The 14,680-nt window shown below is 35.2% G+C and overlaps 1 protein-coding gene across 1 annotated transcript in view; it reads right to left on the bottom strand.

The window, feature by feature from the left end:
* IGFBPL1 (insulin like growth factor binding protein like 1) overlaps nt 1-4,428 on the bottom strand; it is a 62,779-nt gene extending 58,351 nt beyond the window's left edge. Inside the window, exon 1 of the mRNA XM_051995795.1 lies at nt 3,748-4,428. Coding sequence (XP_051851755.1) covers nt 3,748-4,249 — 502 coding nt within the window. The 5' untranslated portion in view covers nt 4,250-4,428. The remainder of the gene's footprint in view (nt 1-3,747) is intronic.
* Between the last annotated feature and the right edge of the window lie 10,252 nt (nt 4,429-14,680).

Raw genomic sequence — 14,680 nt, 5'->3', positions numbered from 1 at the left:
GAGTTTTATTCAAACTATGTTTCAGAGAAACCTGGACTTTTGTAAAGTAGTTCAACTATTTTATTTCAAATGTAGATCAACTAAAGAGGGCATTGATTCAGTGTTTGATGCTTTATTATACATTTTAAGAAGTTTTTTAAAATAGAAAGGATATTGATCATTCCATGAGCCCGAAAATAGATTTTTGATGTGTCCATCTATCATGAATGAAACAACCGTGTGTAATGGTGCTTACTAAAACAAGAAGTAAAAGCAATGTTTCCATAAATTTTTTCTCTTATAGAAAAACTGATGTACTCATTTGAAAAATTTTAATATGCAAATTAGAAGAGACAGTTTTATTAAAGGTATTAGAAGAACAGCTGCTACTCAGGCTTAGGTCTTCTTCATTCAATCCTCCTCCCAAAGGGGGCTGTTAAAACACTGTTCCTGCTGTTTATGGCTGAGTGAATGGTTGCTCTGGGTCAGCATATAATTAGGTACTTACTGGTCTATAAAATGACCCCTCTGGCTACATTTTTTATCTTGCTCCCATCAGAAAACTGTCATGGAGTGCAACAAAATATGCTTCAGTGCAAAAAAAGAATTTATGACAAATTCTAGAGAGAAATATGCAAATTTTAAATGGAAAATATCAGATCCTTGGTTGACATTTGATCCTTATATTACTAATATTATATTTTAAAAACAGCCTCTTTAATTTCCTCAGTTTAATGATATGTAGAATTGCAATCCCATAACTGACATTTATGGAGCATTTAATGGTTTACAACACTTTTTTTTTTTACAACAGCCATGTTAAAAAAAAATGTTATTATCATCTCCCTTTTACAGATACTAATAACAGTTCACATTTATATAAGCGCTAAAAGACTTACAGAGCTTTTACATATATTATCCCAATTGATCTTCAGCACAATTTGTCACAAACTGCTCTTGTTAATGCTACTCCACAGGATAGAGAAACAGAAGCTCAGGGAGGTTTAGTCACTTTACTGTGCTCACACTGCTAGTCAGCATCTGAATTTAAAACTAGATTTTCTTAACCCCTCCCCCAGTCAATTATTTTAGTCACAGGGAAAACACAAGTTCAGAATGACTATTTGACATGGTTTACTCAGTTACTACTCTATGATTAGAAATTATAATTTTCCAAACTCTCAACAATTTGTTTCACATGTATTAAACTTGACAGCTCTGTTCCAGGCCTTGAGCTAGGAACTGAGAATACAAGAAACAGTGCCTCCTCTCATGAAATATATAAACTACTATGAGAAAAGAACATATAAGTATTTTTGATACAAAAATCTGAGAAAAAAAAGATACACTAAAAACTAGAAGATATGGGAAAGGTGTACAATTAGAGAGGATACCTAAACTGAGCTTTGAAGAACGCTAAGAATTTCAGAATTGAAGAAGGAATAGATTCTTCTTAGGGTGGAGGGGAAGAGTCTATGCAAAAAAGATGGAAGAGAAAGATAGAATTTTGTTGTTTAGTTTTGTCCAACTCTTTGTGATCCCACATGGATTTTTCTTGAAAATGATACTAGAATCATTTGCCATTTTTCTTCTCCTGCTCATTTTACAGAAGAGGAAACTGAAGCAAACAGGGTTAATCTATTTATCCAGAGTCACACAGCTAGCTAGTAACTTTCTGAAGCCAAATATGAACTTAGTCCCCATGATTTAGCTAATAGGTCGGTTGGATGGAATGTAAAGGGAGTAAATTCATACTCTAAAAGTAGTTTAAAGTAGGTTAAACTCAAATTGTGAAGGAGTTTGCCTGCTAAGTTAAGAATTTAGTGAGTGTTCTTCCACTATATCATACTACCTCTTAAAAGAATACCAACTTTTTCTAACATATTTGGAATCTAATTTCAGTGCTAAGGATCATAAATGTAAAGTTAGAAGAGACTCTAAGGTCACTCTAAGGATTCAATCTCTTCATTTTACAGAAGAGGAAATGGAGACTCAGAGATCAAAAGATAATAACTTAGATATTTGAACCCAGACATTCCTGTCAAAAAGTCCAACACTCTAGCCACTACACCTCACTACCTCATTCATTATGAGATTTATTCAGTACTTACATTTTTAAGACTAAAATCATGTTGCTTCAATGAGAAAGTATTTGTCTTAGGTTATTAGTATGCTCCAACTCTAGTTCTTAAACAAAGAAAAGATCGTTGTTGTTGTTTTTTTAATCTTTAGAGCAGAATCCTGGAAAATGTTAGTTGTTTCTCCATTGATATGAATTATTGTGTATTAGTTGTTGAGAAATGTTATTTATGAGGTGAGCAAGAGAAACGATACCAAAAGAACATTTAAAAAGCTTTTTCTTTAACATCTTGAGTACTAACTATGACTATCTAAATTAAAACTGCCCATTTTAGAAAGTAATGAATTGAGTGGAGGAAATAGATAGCTGTCCTAGAGCTAATCTACTTTGTATAGTTAGTCTTTTTTGTTGTTGTTTAAGGATCTCTATGAATCTTTTGGGGGGAGATTTAAATAGGGGTCATTTAGAAGCTTTGAGTTAGAGATTTTTCCCAATAGTTTTACTTTGTGGGTATAATGAGCCAGAGAATAATAATAATAATAATTTTTTAAAATCCTGATCCCTTTTCTTTGGAATCAGGCTCTCTCAAGATTGAACCCTGTCTGTCTGAGCCCAGAGCTGGGCCCCTAAGTGGGAAGAAGGCATCTCATAACAGACAATGCATCAGATCTACAGGGTTTCATTCAAGGCCCCCTAAGTATCTCTTTTGTCTCATCTCTGTTTCTTTCGATTTCTTTAATCCCTTTCAATTTACCCAAGAATTCTTTGTTTATCCACCACATCTTCCTAATTCATCAATCTTATCTTTAGAGTAATACACAGAATCAAAAGGAACTACATGTGAAAATCTAAAAATTGTTTTGTTATGCATCTTCTTGTTTCATTTAAAGAGAAAAATCTTAATTTTCAGAACAAAAAAAAATACTTTCAGTTCTACGAGATTTTCTCAACTCAAAACAGAAGTAGGCAATGTTAAAGGATAGCAGCTAGTTACAATTTCCTAAGAAATCAACTTAATAATGACTTGGTTCAATCCAACCTTAGATTGTGGGAGGTGGGAATGGAGGAGGGGGAGAGAAAGGGAGGTTAGACTGCATTGACCCAGAACCGAGGGGGGAAAAAAAAAGAAAAAAAAAATCTTCCCCAGCAAGAAGCCAATAGGTCATTGAGGATTACTGCACCGTTCAGCCCCTACAAAACCCAAACAGGAATAATGAGTGCTCTTGTTTCAAAAATAAAAATAAAAACAATGGAATTTGTCGAAACCGTGAAAGTCTGGCGTTTCCATCCCACCATCCCACCAAGTTTGTTAATAGACACTCAAGTGTGGGGAGGAGAGGAAAGAAATGAAGGGAACGTTTGACTTAAACCTATTCAGAAAAAGGCTTCTATGAGTTTCGTGTTCTTGCTTTTTCTCATCTCCAGATCTTCAGGACTTTTGATCTAGAAGGGCTGTGCCTAGGAGACCAGTCGAGGGGACCAACATCGGACTTAGTAACAGAACCTGATACCTGCCTTTTTTTTTCTCCTCTACCCCGAAATACTCCACCTTTCTAAGTCACGGATACAGTTAAGAGTGGGCGCACACCGAAGTAAGAGGGGTCGCGGGGCAGGCTCTCCCCGGCTCAGCTCTTTCCTCCATCCCTTCTGGCTTCGGATCCCCCACCTGCGTCAGATAAAGCACTCACCCAACTTGCATTCGCCATCGTGAGCTTTGTGGACGCGCTCATGGCCAGCCCTGACCGAGATCCAGCTGTGCAGGTGTAGGGCGCACACGCTCTGGTAGGAACGCCCGTCCGAGCCGCACACGGCGCCGTCCTCCTTGCACACACACAGCCCCGTGCCCTCCAACTCCTCGGGGAGCTGCTCCTGGGACGCGGCAGCTCCCAGCACTTCCCGAGACTGGCTCACGCAGACTAGTCCCGGGCCGCAGCGGGCTTGGCGCCTCCTGCCCACGCTACCTCTGCCCCCGCACAGCTCGCCCTCGGTGCCCAAGCACTGCTCACAGCATCCACAGTCGTCCCGTACCGAGAGCTCCCGAGCCTTGCATCGCACCGGCTCACAGCTCTCGGGGATGCACTGGCCGCACTCATTGGTGCTAGTGCTGTCGTCTGCCCCTGTCAAACGATGGGACCAGTGGCATAGGAGCAGCGAAAGCAGCAGGAGCTCGGGCAAAGTGGAACGGGGCATGGTAGTCCCCGGAGGGTAAAGAAAGAGCAAGGAAGAGTGGCTGGCTTGGGAAAGAGGCACTCTGCTCTGACTGATTCCAAATAGACAGTAGCAGCTGAGTGGCGGCGTTGGTGGAGACACACCCAATTCCTTTGGGGGAGTGGGGGGATGGGGCGGGGAAAGAGCTGGCAGCCCCCGACTAACCCCAACTCTCTAGAGCAAAAACTAGATAGACTGGAACAAAGTCAGAACGGGGAATAAGAACATCATCGCACCGAATCGTGACAGATTGTACTAGTTCTTACATTTGTCTATTCTCTAAATTGTAAAATATGGGTCACAGAATTTTTTTAAGTCTAAAGGAACTTTCGAGTGTTCCATACCTCTCAATTTACAAATGTGGATATTAAGGTCGGGGACTTGGTCCAACATAGTAGGATAAAGAACTGGAATTGGACCATTTTGACTCCAAATCTGGTGTTCCTTACACCACACCATACTGTCTCCCTAAGGTTTCTATCACATTCTAATATGCCAGCATCCGGAGCCGTCTGGTACTACAACCCTTCTGTTTCAGTTGTTCTGAGAGAAGTTGAGGAATTCTTCACATATGGTGATTAAAACAGTTTAGTTTTTTAAAATCATGTTGAAATAATAACTAAGTATCTACCATGAGAAGAAAATTTGATTAAGAAGTAGGAAAGAGACAAGAATATGCATAAGATTTACGATATCTGTGATCAGGCAGCATCCAATTTAGAGAGAAGATAAAATAAATGAGTATCATACAAAATATTAGATGATCAGTACTCTAGAAAAATGCAAAGCGTCAGTGTAAAGTCTAAAAGGGGCCAGAATTATTACATTTGTGCCTTGCATGATAGTTAATGAAAAGTATTTTTTAAATTCCACTAAGCCACCTAGGTAAATAAAACCGTTTTGTTGTGATGGTTTCAATCGGTCTGACTGTTTCTATTCCCATTTGGAATTTTCTTGGCAAAGATATTAGAGTGATTTGCGATTTCTTTCTCCATTCATTTTACAGATGAAGAAACGGAGGCAAAAAGGGACACACACTATTCCTGACTCCAAGTCAACTGCTCTATCCACTATGCCACTTAGCTGCCCAAACAGCAAACTATCTTGCTTCTTATAACAATAACTGACCATACTTTAATAGTAAATATGTATTTCATGATGATAATAAGCTTATATCATACTTTAAGATTTTCAAAGTACTTTGATATATGTTGCCTGAGTAATCATACAATTATGACAGCTGAGTCACTTATTTATATTCTCAATTCTCTGCTAAAAGAGGTGGCTGAGTTTAATTGATAAAGTAGGCAACCTCAGACTCTGGAAGACCTAGATTTACATCCCACTTCTCACCTCTAATGGCTATGTCACCTCAGGCAAGTCACTTTCTCTCTCACTGGGCAAGGCAGTTAAGACTAATTTTCAGTTTAGTTGTCTATGAGCATTGGGAGAGGGAGTTTCCTCCTCTACTAGTTTTCTATGTCAATAAAACTTTAGGTCTGTAACCCCTTTTCAAAAAAAAAGAAATTTACACAGTACCAACACTATTCTTGGGGCAGTCTTTCCTTTCTCCCCTAAATGACCATCAATCACTTTTTTCTCTTCAGTCTCAACATACCATCTATCTCCATTCTCCTAATCAACAGAAGATCTCGATTTCAATTTAATTAAGAAAATAAAAGCCATTTTGTATTTCAAAGCTTTACGGGTTGTCCTAGCCAAAGAACTGCATTGTTCTACTGGAGATTGGTCTTTCTCTATTTTCTGGCTTTCAGAAAGTGAACCCAGTACCACACTCAAGAATATTTCCAGTGGCCTTCAAGAATCTAGGATTACCTGATCACTATAATGAGACCCTAGAGCAGAACTTCTGGGATGGTCTACTAGAATATAGACCTTATATTACACCATCAAGACTAAAACACACACAAAGATATATATGGTTTCAGAACCTTGATCAAAGAATTAAATTATTCATGATTTTAGGATAAAATGCATGTTGTTCATGTCTATCATATCTGACTCTTTATGACCCATTTGTTAGAGTCTTCTAGGCACAGTTACTGGAATGATTTGGCATTTTCTTCTCCAGCTCATTTTACAGATGAGGAAAAGAAGACTCATATTCCTGAGTTCAACTCTGGCCTCAGACACTTATTAGCTGGGCAAGTCACTTTATTCTGTTGACCTCAGTTTCCTCACTCTATCCACTGAGCCACTTATCTTTTTACACATTATTTTACATACTAAAATGTATGACCACTTTATAAAATACTATTGTGATTAGAAGAAAAAAGAGATTATGTATAATTATATGTCTACTCTCCTTTTGTGTAAATAGTGAAAGAGTATTGATTCAGGGTGTAATTATTATCTAGAATGAACTGTGTTCATCCCTAGTGTGAAGTGTATTAAGAGCAGATGCATATCTATACATAGCCTGCAGCATTTTTAATTGGCATAGCATACATTATATATGTGCAACAAACCTTTGCTTAAATTAAAACACAAAATCCATTTCCCAGAATAGAGCATTTGGTATATAGCAGACTGTCTGGGCGGAAGAAGCTATCCCAAGTGTCAAAGGAGATCATCAATATTCATTGAAAATTTCAAAAGCACTGCAACTCAATAGGCATTTTTCTTCCTTTGTTATGTTCTCAGAGCTCCAATTAACACTTATCTTCAATGCACATGTGCAAAGGAAGGTAATGGGTAAATATATGCATTGAATTTATCAAGCTGGAGAAAGTACCTTTAAGTTTCTTTCAGTGTAGACTTCAGAGACAGCATGTTATATAGTGAAGCAAAAACTGAGCCTGAAGTTGAGAAGACCAAATTCTTTCATACAGTGATACTGGACAGGCCTCTTAACCTCTTAGTCCCCCCCAGGCAGTTCTCTAACACCAATATCTTAACATTATTCCCAGATCTCCATTGGTAAAGAAGTTTCCTCCCAGGGAATTCCCTACACGAATCAAATAGTAGGTTTGGATTCCCCTGAATAAAGATAGATTATTAATTTACAATGCAAATGATACTTTCTTCCTTTCTAATTAAGGAACAAGGATAATTTTTGCCTTTAACTTTTATATGCATTTTATCTTCATTTTATATTGAATATTAACAAATAGACAATGAAAACCCTGAATAGAACAAGATAATGAGAGCTGGTTGGATTGCTTTAGGGAAATTACAATATGATTTTGATTAAAATCAGTTTCATTCCCATAAAGAAAAAAATCAGTATTCTTCTGGTGATATTGTATGGCTTAGAATTTCCCAAAGCAGGGAATATACTGGAACTCCAATCAACATCTAAGAGTTAATTGTTAAATTTCCCGTGTGAATTATTTGCATCTTGGAAACCGACAAATGCTACAAATCAGGCCTTGATTTATTGTTTTGTTGGTTGCCCAAACTGCCCAAAGTAAAGGAGAAAATGTTAATATTTCAGATTAAGTTATATAACTATGAATAGCTAATTTAACTTTCTAAACTTCTTATTTGTAGAACAGTAAATATAGTACTTCACAGGATTGTTTTATGGGTCAAGGGAGATAATTTATGAAAGCCTAGCATCTGATAATTTATGAAAGGTAGTCTAGCATAATGAATTAATTGACCTGGCATTAGGGAGATACCACCTTTCAAATTTGTTATTTTGTAACAAATATTTTTACTCCTCAAATCCCATTTCCAAAATTTGTTACTTTTGTGACCATAAGCAAGTCATTTAGCATTTTTTCAAGTTCTCATGCAACTCTGATTTAAATGAGCTATAGACAAACCATCTCTACATGTAACTGGAAAAAATTAAATACTATTTAAGAAGAAAAAATGTGTATATACCTAAGCAATTTGACTAAAATATTTTGATGGGCTTGTGGAATCATGTCACAGAAGAAATATTTGGAGGAACAACATAGTACACTGGCTTTGGATTCAGAGGACATAGGTTCAAACCCAACCTCAGCTACTGCTACCTGGTGATATTTCATTATTCACTATCATCTCATGGTCTGAAATGCTCCTGAGGTATGAATGTCTACTTAAATAAGTGAGATTAATGATAAGTCACCTCCCTGGATTTGCTATTTATTGTAGACTGAAACAGTAGACAGTAAACAACTATTAAGCACTTATTTTGAGCTGAGAATTGTCAAAGGAAAACAAAGAAAACAAATATATGGTCCCTGCCCTCAAGGAGCATACTTTCTAATTGGTGAGGCAGCCTATTTTAAAGTGTATAAAACAAAATACATAGTATACAAAAGAAATCAATTATATTGAAAGACAGTTTATAAAATATTACTTACACGAGTTCACAGATCCCACTTTAAGAATCCCTGATTTAGAGATATGGAAGGGTAATTAATTTGTGTTTTTACAATTTGTTCTAAGGAAATGTGATGTGTTTGAGATTCTGCATAAATGATGAGATTGATATAGACACCAAATATTGAGTCATGTGATGAATTCACAATAGCCAATCTCTTTGGCAAAAGGTAGCTTTACTTAGGAGAAGAGATTATAGATAAAATGAAGAGAGGAATAATAGACATCAGGAATGGTAAATATGAAATAAATTTGAGAGATCATATAATTAACAATGGAAAATACAAGTTCCCAAATGGAACTCACAATTAAGCAGGAGAAAGGAAATACTCCATGAGGCAGGAATATGCCATTGACTGGCAGCCTAAATCCATAGAGGAATTTAGCATCCTAAAAGAGTTAGATACAAGAAAGAAGAAAACACTGTGAGGCACAGTGGGGAGATGAAAGGAAAGACACTTTGAAGCATGGAGGAAGAGTGAAGAGAAAGACATTATAAAGCAGAACAACACAGTGGGCTAACTCAAAAGGAATTGAGCAAAGAGAGCATGGGCCATAGTTTTGTAGGAAAATATATAATCTTAGAGGTTTGACATAACTTGAATTTCTGATTGGATGCAGCAAGGTGAGGCTATCCAAGATCTCCACAGAGGGTAGGAAGAACTGTAGGGTTGAACTGATCTCCAACAGTGCCTTTCCCTGTTTGCCTCGGGGAGTAATCTTATGTTACTTCAAGCTTTCTCTGCCAATCCTACCTAGTTATCCAGCACCTCATCAAAGTGTACACAAGCTGTAGTTAGTTATTTAATTACTTAATGGTAATATGTGGTTTATCCAGACATGCTTCTAATATTCTATTTTTATAAGTCCAGTATCAATTTTTTAAAAATGTTCTAGTGATACTTTCTGTAAAGTAAGTGTACATCTACATTGAACTCTAGTATCTTATTTCCTAATAATAATATTTAATCTTTTGTATAAAAATAGATTCTTCTTGTCACGTGGAAAAGTAAAAAATGAATTAGAACAAACACTTTCCTCTTCACTAAGTGCTTAAACTATGGCCATGACTGATTACTAGGTAGCTATCTAGCTTCCTGATAATAGTGGGTTTCTCTAAGTCAGATTTGCTAAATCTAACAATTTATATTAATTCCTTATCAACAGAAACTCCTAAATGATTAAATTCCCAGCAACAATACTTGACAAACTACAAATAGATGCCTCTTGCTTTCTGATGAAATATTAAGCAAATTGAAATATATTAGTTGGATTTACATTCCTCATAATGATAGTAGCTTTTGCTACTAAGTTTCTAGGGATTTGCATGAATCCCACATCTATAATAAATTTTGAGTGTGGTACTTGGAGAAATATCAGTATATAATTGTATTCTACTTCAATAGCTTATTTCTGACAATATTTCACCCCATTACTTAGAGCTGTTGGGTTATTTTGAGCAATACAAAACAAGTTGGAGGAAATAACCAGGACATTTGACAACACATGCATGATCTCATATCAGTAGGAACTCAATAATGAGACTGGGTTTGGTGTCAGTGGATAAGTAATTTCCATTTCAATGGTATGTTTGATAATAATAATATCTCAATCCATTAGTTAAATATAAATCCTTTGTAGTATTTTATTACTCAGTCATGTTCAATTCTTTATGATTCTTTGCGATTTTCGCAGCAGCAAATATACTGGAATGGTTTGCCATTTCTTTTTCAACTCATTTTACAGATGTGGAAACTGAGGCAAATAGGGTTAAGTATCTTGTCCAGGGTCACACAGCTAGGAAGTGTCTGAGCCAGATTTGAACTCAGAAAGATGAGTCTTCCATATTCTAGGCCTGGCACTCTATATCATTCAGCTTTTGTTGTACTTAGGTCAATATAAAACAAATTGAAATTAATTATACATTTGATTATATATTCTATCTATTTATCTATCCATCCATCCATCTATCTATCTATCCTACATAGATATAGATATATAGTCTATATATAAAGAGAGAAAGAAAAAGAGAGAGGTGGGGAGGGAAAGAGAGAAAACACACAGAGAGACAAAGAGAGAGAGAGACTATATATTTCCTTTAAAAGATGTTCATGTTTTCAAGTTTCCTACTCAGCTTCCTAATGGAAACATTGCATTTATCTGGGTAAGCTTATAGCATTTTAGCTATTTAAAATGATCCAACCTTAATAAGAATATTCTATTTGGATATGGTCCAATGTTAACATATAACAATATAGCAGGTTATTAAATACAATCTTGCTTATAATTCTCTTCTCTGCCTGTCAACTTAGTTTATTGCAATGTATTTAACTTTACTATCCTGATTTCTGTCACAATTTAAGGGTATGGTATTAAGAAACTTATTTTTTCCACTATTTACTAGCTCTTGCTCCCGCTTTTAGTTGATTAAATATTAATTATTTAGTCAAATACTATCTATAGAAATCCTCTTTACTAAGAGAAATTACCCTCACTTTTTAATATACCAAATTCATTCATTTCTATAATTAAATGTTAACATCACCAAATACATACAATTTATTAATAAATGAAACCCATAACACACATGAAGATAATTCTTTTTTATTTGTCTAGAAACATAGTCCCAAATAAACCAACTTATTGCAGAGACTGATTAAAATTTCTTAAAATCTTAAAATATCTTAAGTCTCTTCATCCTTCTCCTCAAGATCAGATTCAAATTAACAACTCAGAAAATAAGATTTGTTCTTTTTCTTTGTTGTCTTTTCAGTTGTAATAGGAAAACTCTCATTGATTCTTCATAGAATTCTCTCCATAATGTTTCTTTATAATTTAAAATTTAAGACAGTTTTGATGAGGAAGAAGTTTCACTTCATCATCTCTCTGCCTTATCCACAGGTTGCTCATAGAACCTTATTAATAATAAATAAAACTCACACAATTAGCTTAAAGCCACTTACGTGGTCAAAAGTCATCTAGAGCAGTGATATCAAATTCAAAGAGAAACAAGGTCATTAAACCATACTTGAGGACAGGTTACATAGAAAACCACATATTAACATTATCTTTTTACTATTATTTTTATTTATTTTGTTAATATTTCCCAATTATATTTTCATCTGATTCAAATGCGCTGAGGAGTGTTGAAACCATTGGGTATTTCACACTTCTCTGTTAAAAAATCTTTAGAACCTTCACATCAAGGGATGTGATGTAGTAGAATTCTGAGTATCTATTTTGGAGTTAGTTATTGGTTAGTTTTTGGTTAAGAAGTATTAAAAGTATCTGAAGATTTTATTGGCTCAGGACAAAGGCTCAGGACATTTGCAATTTAAGCACAAAAAAAAAAAAAAAGTCCATGAGGAAATTGGAGAGGCTCTCTCTCAGACTTGACTAACCTAGCTAATTTTGTATCATTGTTGAATATATTTTCTCTACTGTTTAAGTAAATCTTCTTTAACTTACTGTGGTCTACAAGTATCTCGTTTCCTTTCACACTAAACCAGCTTCAATCATGGACATTTTAAAGGAAAAATGTGGTTCAACATAAAGGAATTGTTGCTTTGGAATAAAGTAGAGACACCTGGGAGGTACCTTAGTCTTTTCTATGATACCTGTAATAGGAGTTGTTTTATATGTTTAAAAGTCTCTCCTAGCTATAGATACGTCCTACCTAAAGAAGACCACACCTGAGAGTTTGACTGTTTACTGTGTTTTGTTTTCTTTCCCTGAGTATAGGGGACTGAACAATGATTCTAAAACAAATGTGTTCAGCCTTGGAGGCAGTCGCATAAGTTCAAGATATGAAGAGATCCCAAGTCCCTCTATGTTGCTGACTGGTAACAAGGAGTTGTATTTTACAAGCCATTCTACAATTGATTAATGGTCAGAGGATATGAGTAGACAGTTTTCAGGAAAAGAAGTCAGAGTCATTCATAGACATATGAAAAAGTGCTCTAAATCACTTTTGATTAGAAAAATGCAAATTAAAACAACTTTGAAGTATAACCTCATACCTATTAGATTGACCAAAATGACAAAAAAGGAAAGTTATAAATGGTGAAAGAGGATGTCAGAAAATTGGCCCACCAATGAATTGATGATGGAGTTGTGAACTGATCCAACCTTTCTGTAGACTGATTTGGAAATATGCCCAAAGGGCAACCAAATTATGCCTACCCTTTAACCCAATAATATCACCATTAGGTCTATATCCCAAGAGGATAATAAAAAGAGAAAGGATCTATATGTTGAAAAATAGTTATAGCAGTTTTTCATGATGGCAAAATATTGGAAATTGAGGTGATGCCCATCTACTGAGGAATGACTGATCAAGTTGTGATACATGAATGTAATAGATACTATTTTACAAAAAGAAATGATGAATAGACATTTCAGAAAAATCTGAAAGACTTATATGAACTGCTGCAAAGTGAAATGAGCAGAACTAGGATCAACAATTATTGACTCGGCTCTTTGCAACCCAATGATCCAAAACAAGTATAAAGAACTTGATACGGGCTGAATAAGACCCTTAGATTTTTGGTAGAAAGAAGTATCATTAGGAGAGAACCTGAATTACTTTAAACAATCTGGAAGCCTAGTTACTGCAGAAGCAATAGGATTATCTCAGATTTAGGTGGCCCTTTTGTTAAATGGATTTTATTACTATAGCTCTATCCCAGGTGGAAGTCTCTGGTAGAATTCTTAGCTGAATTCTTTTCATTGGCCAAACCATTATAACCTCACATTTATGACATCAAATCCCCAAGCAAATATTTCCCCTATAAAAGACATACTCTGCTATAATTCCCTAGCTAACTCTTTTAGACGGCTAAATTCCTTTAGGGTTAGCCTACTAGCCAATATCATCCCCTTCCCATTCAATCCTTTTTAAGGTTGTTTGCTAAATTTCAGAATAACGACTATCTCTTAGGACCCTAAACTCCTTTTAGGGTTAATCCTGTAATTCCTACTAGCCACACCTTAAGGGCATGTCTGATAGGAATTTCTTTTCCTTATTAAAGACTATTATGGATTTAGCCAGTTCTTAGCAACATAATAAAATCTTTGCCCCTTGATTTGGGGGAGGTCTAAAACTACAAATTCTCTTGAGACAATTCATGATACTGGCCTATAACCCCATTGTACTTTGGGGGTCCTACACTCCCCAAATTCTATTATTTTGGTGAGTAACCACATCATTTGATAACTCTTTATGGGGAAAATCTAACTGTACTCCTGTTACCTTGACAAATTCACAAAACAAACAATATCCATAACCAGATAAAGAATTTATGGACTTAGAATGCAGATTAAACATTTTTTTAACTTATTTTTTTCTTGTTTTTTTTCCTTTTGATCTGTTTCTTCTTTCACAACTGTAACTAATGTGGAAATGTGTTTTACTTGACAGCACATATATAAACTATATCAAACTGCCTATCATCTTAGGAAAGGGGAAAGGAGAGGAAAAGGGGAAAAATTTTGGAACTCAAAATCTTGTAAAAATAAATGCAAAAATATACTTAATATGTAAGTGGGTAAAAAATTAAATACCATTTTTTTAAATTAAAAAAATAATGATGACCAATATGCTTTCATAAAAACCTGGAAAGATTTACATGAACTGATACAAAGTGAAGTAAGTAAAAACAGTAGAACAGTTATATAGTAACAGCAATGTTATATGATCATCAACTGTGAATGCTATCTATTCTCAGCATACATTGATAATCCAAGATCATTTCAAAGAATTTATGGTGAAAAAATGCTATCTATCTCCAGAGAAAGAACTGATAAAGTCTGACTGTAGACCCAAATATATTTTGGAGGGGAGGGGTAATCTATATTTATTTTCACAATATGATTAATATGGAAATATGGTGTGAGAAATAAATATTTCTCTCTTATATTTAACAACTAGCTAGTATATCAGAATCAAGATTTATCCTCTTTTCTACTTCCTTATCCAGAAATCAATTAGTGTGGGGAATCCCTCTTAAATTTGACCCAAGCCCAGATCTAATCAGAAAGTTAAAAAAAAAAGCTAAATTTTGTATAATGGGTGTA

Source organism: Antechinus flavipes, chromosome 1 (genome assembly GCF_016432865.1).
Source record: "Antechinus flavipes isolate AdamAnt ecotype Samford, QLD, Australia chromosome 1, AdamAnt_v2, whole genome shotgun sequence".
Classification (NCBI taxonomy): Eukaryota; Metazoa; Chordata; class Mammalia; order Dasyuromorphia; family Dasyuridae; genus Antechinus; species Antechinus flavipes.
The sequence above is the reverse complement of the archived record's forward strand: the minus strand, read 5'-3'. Positions and strand labels throughout refer to the sequence as shown.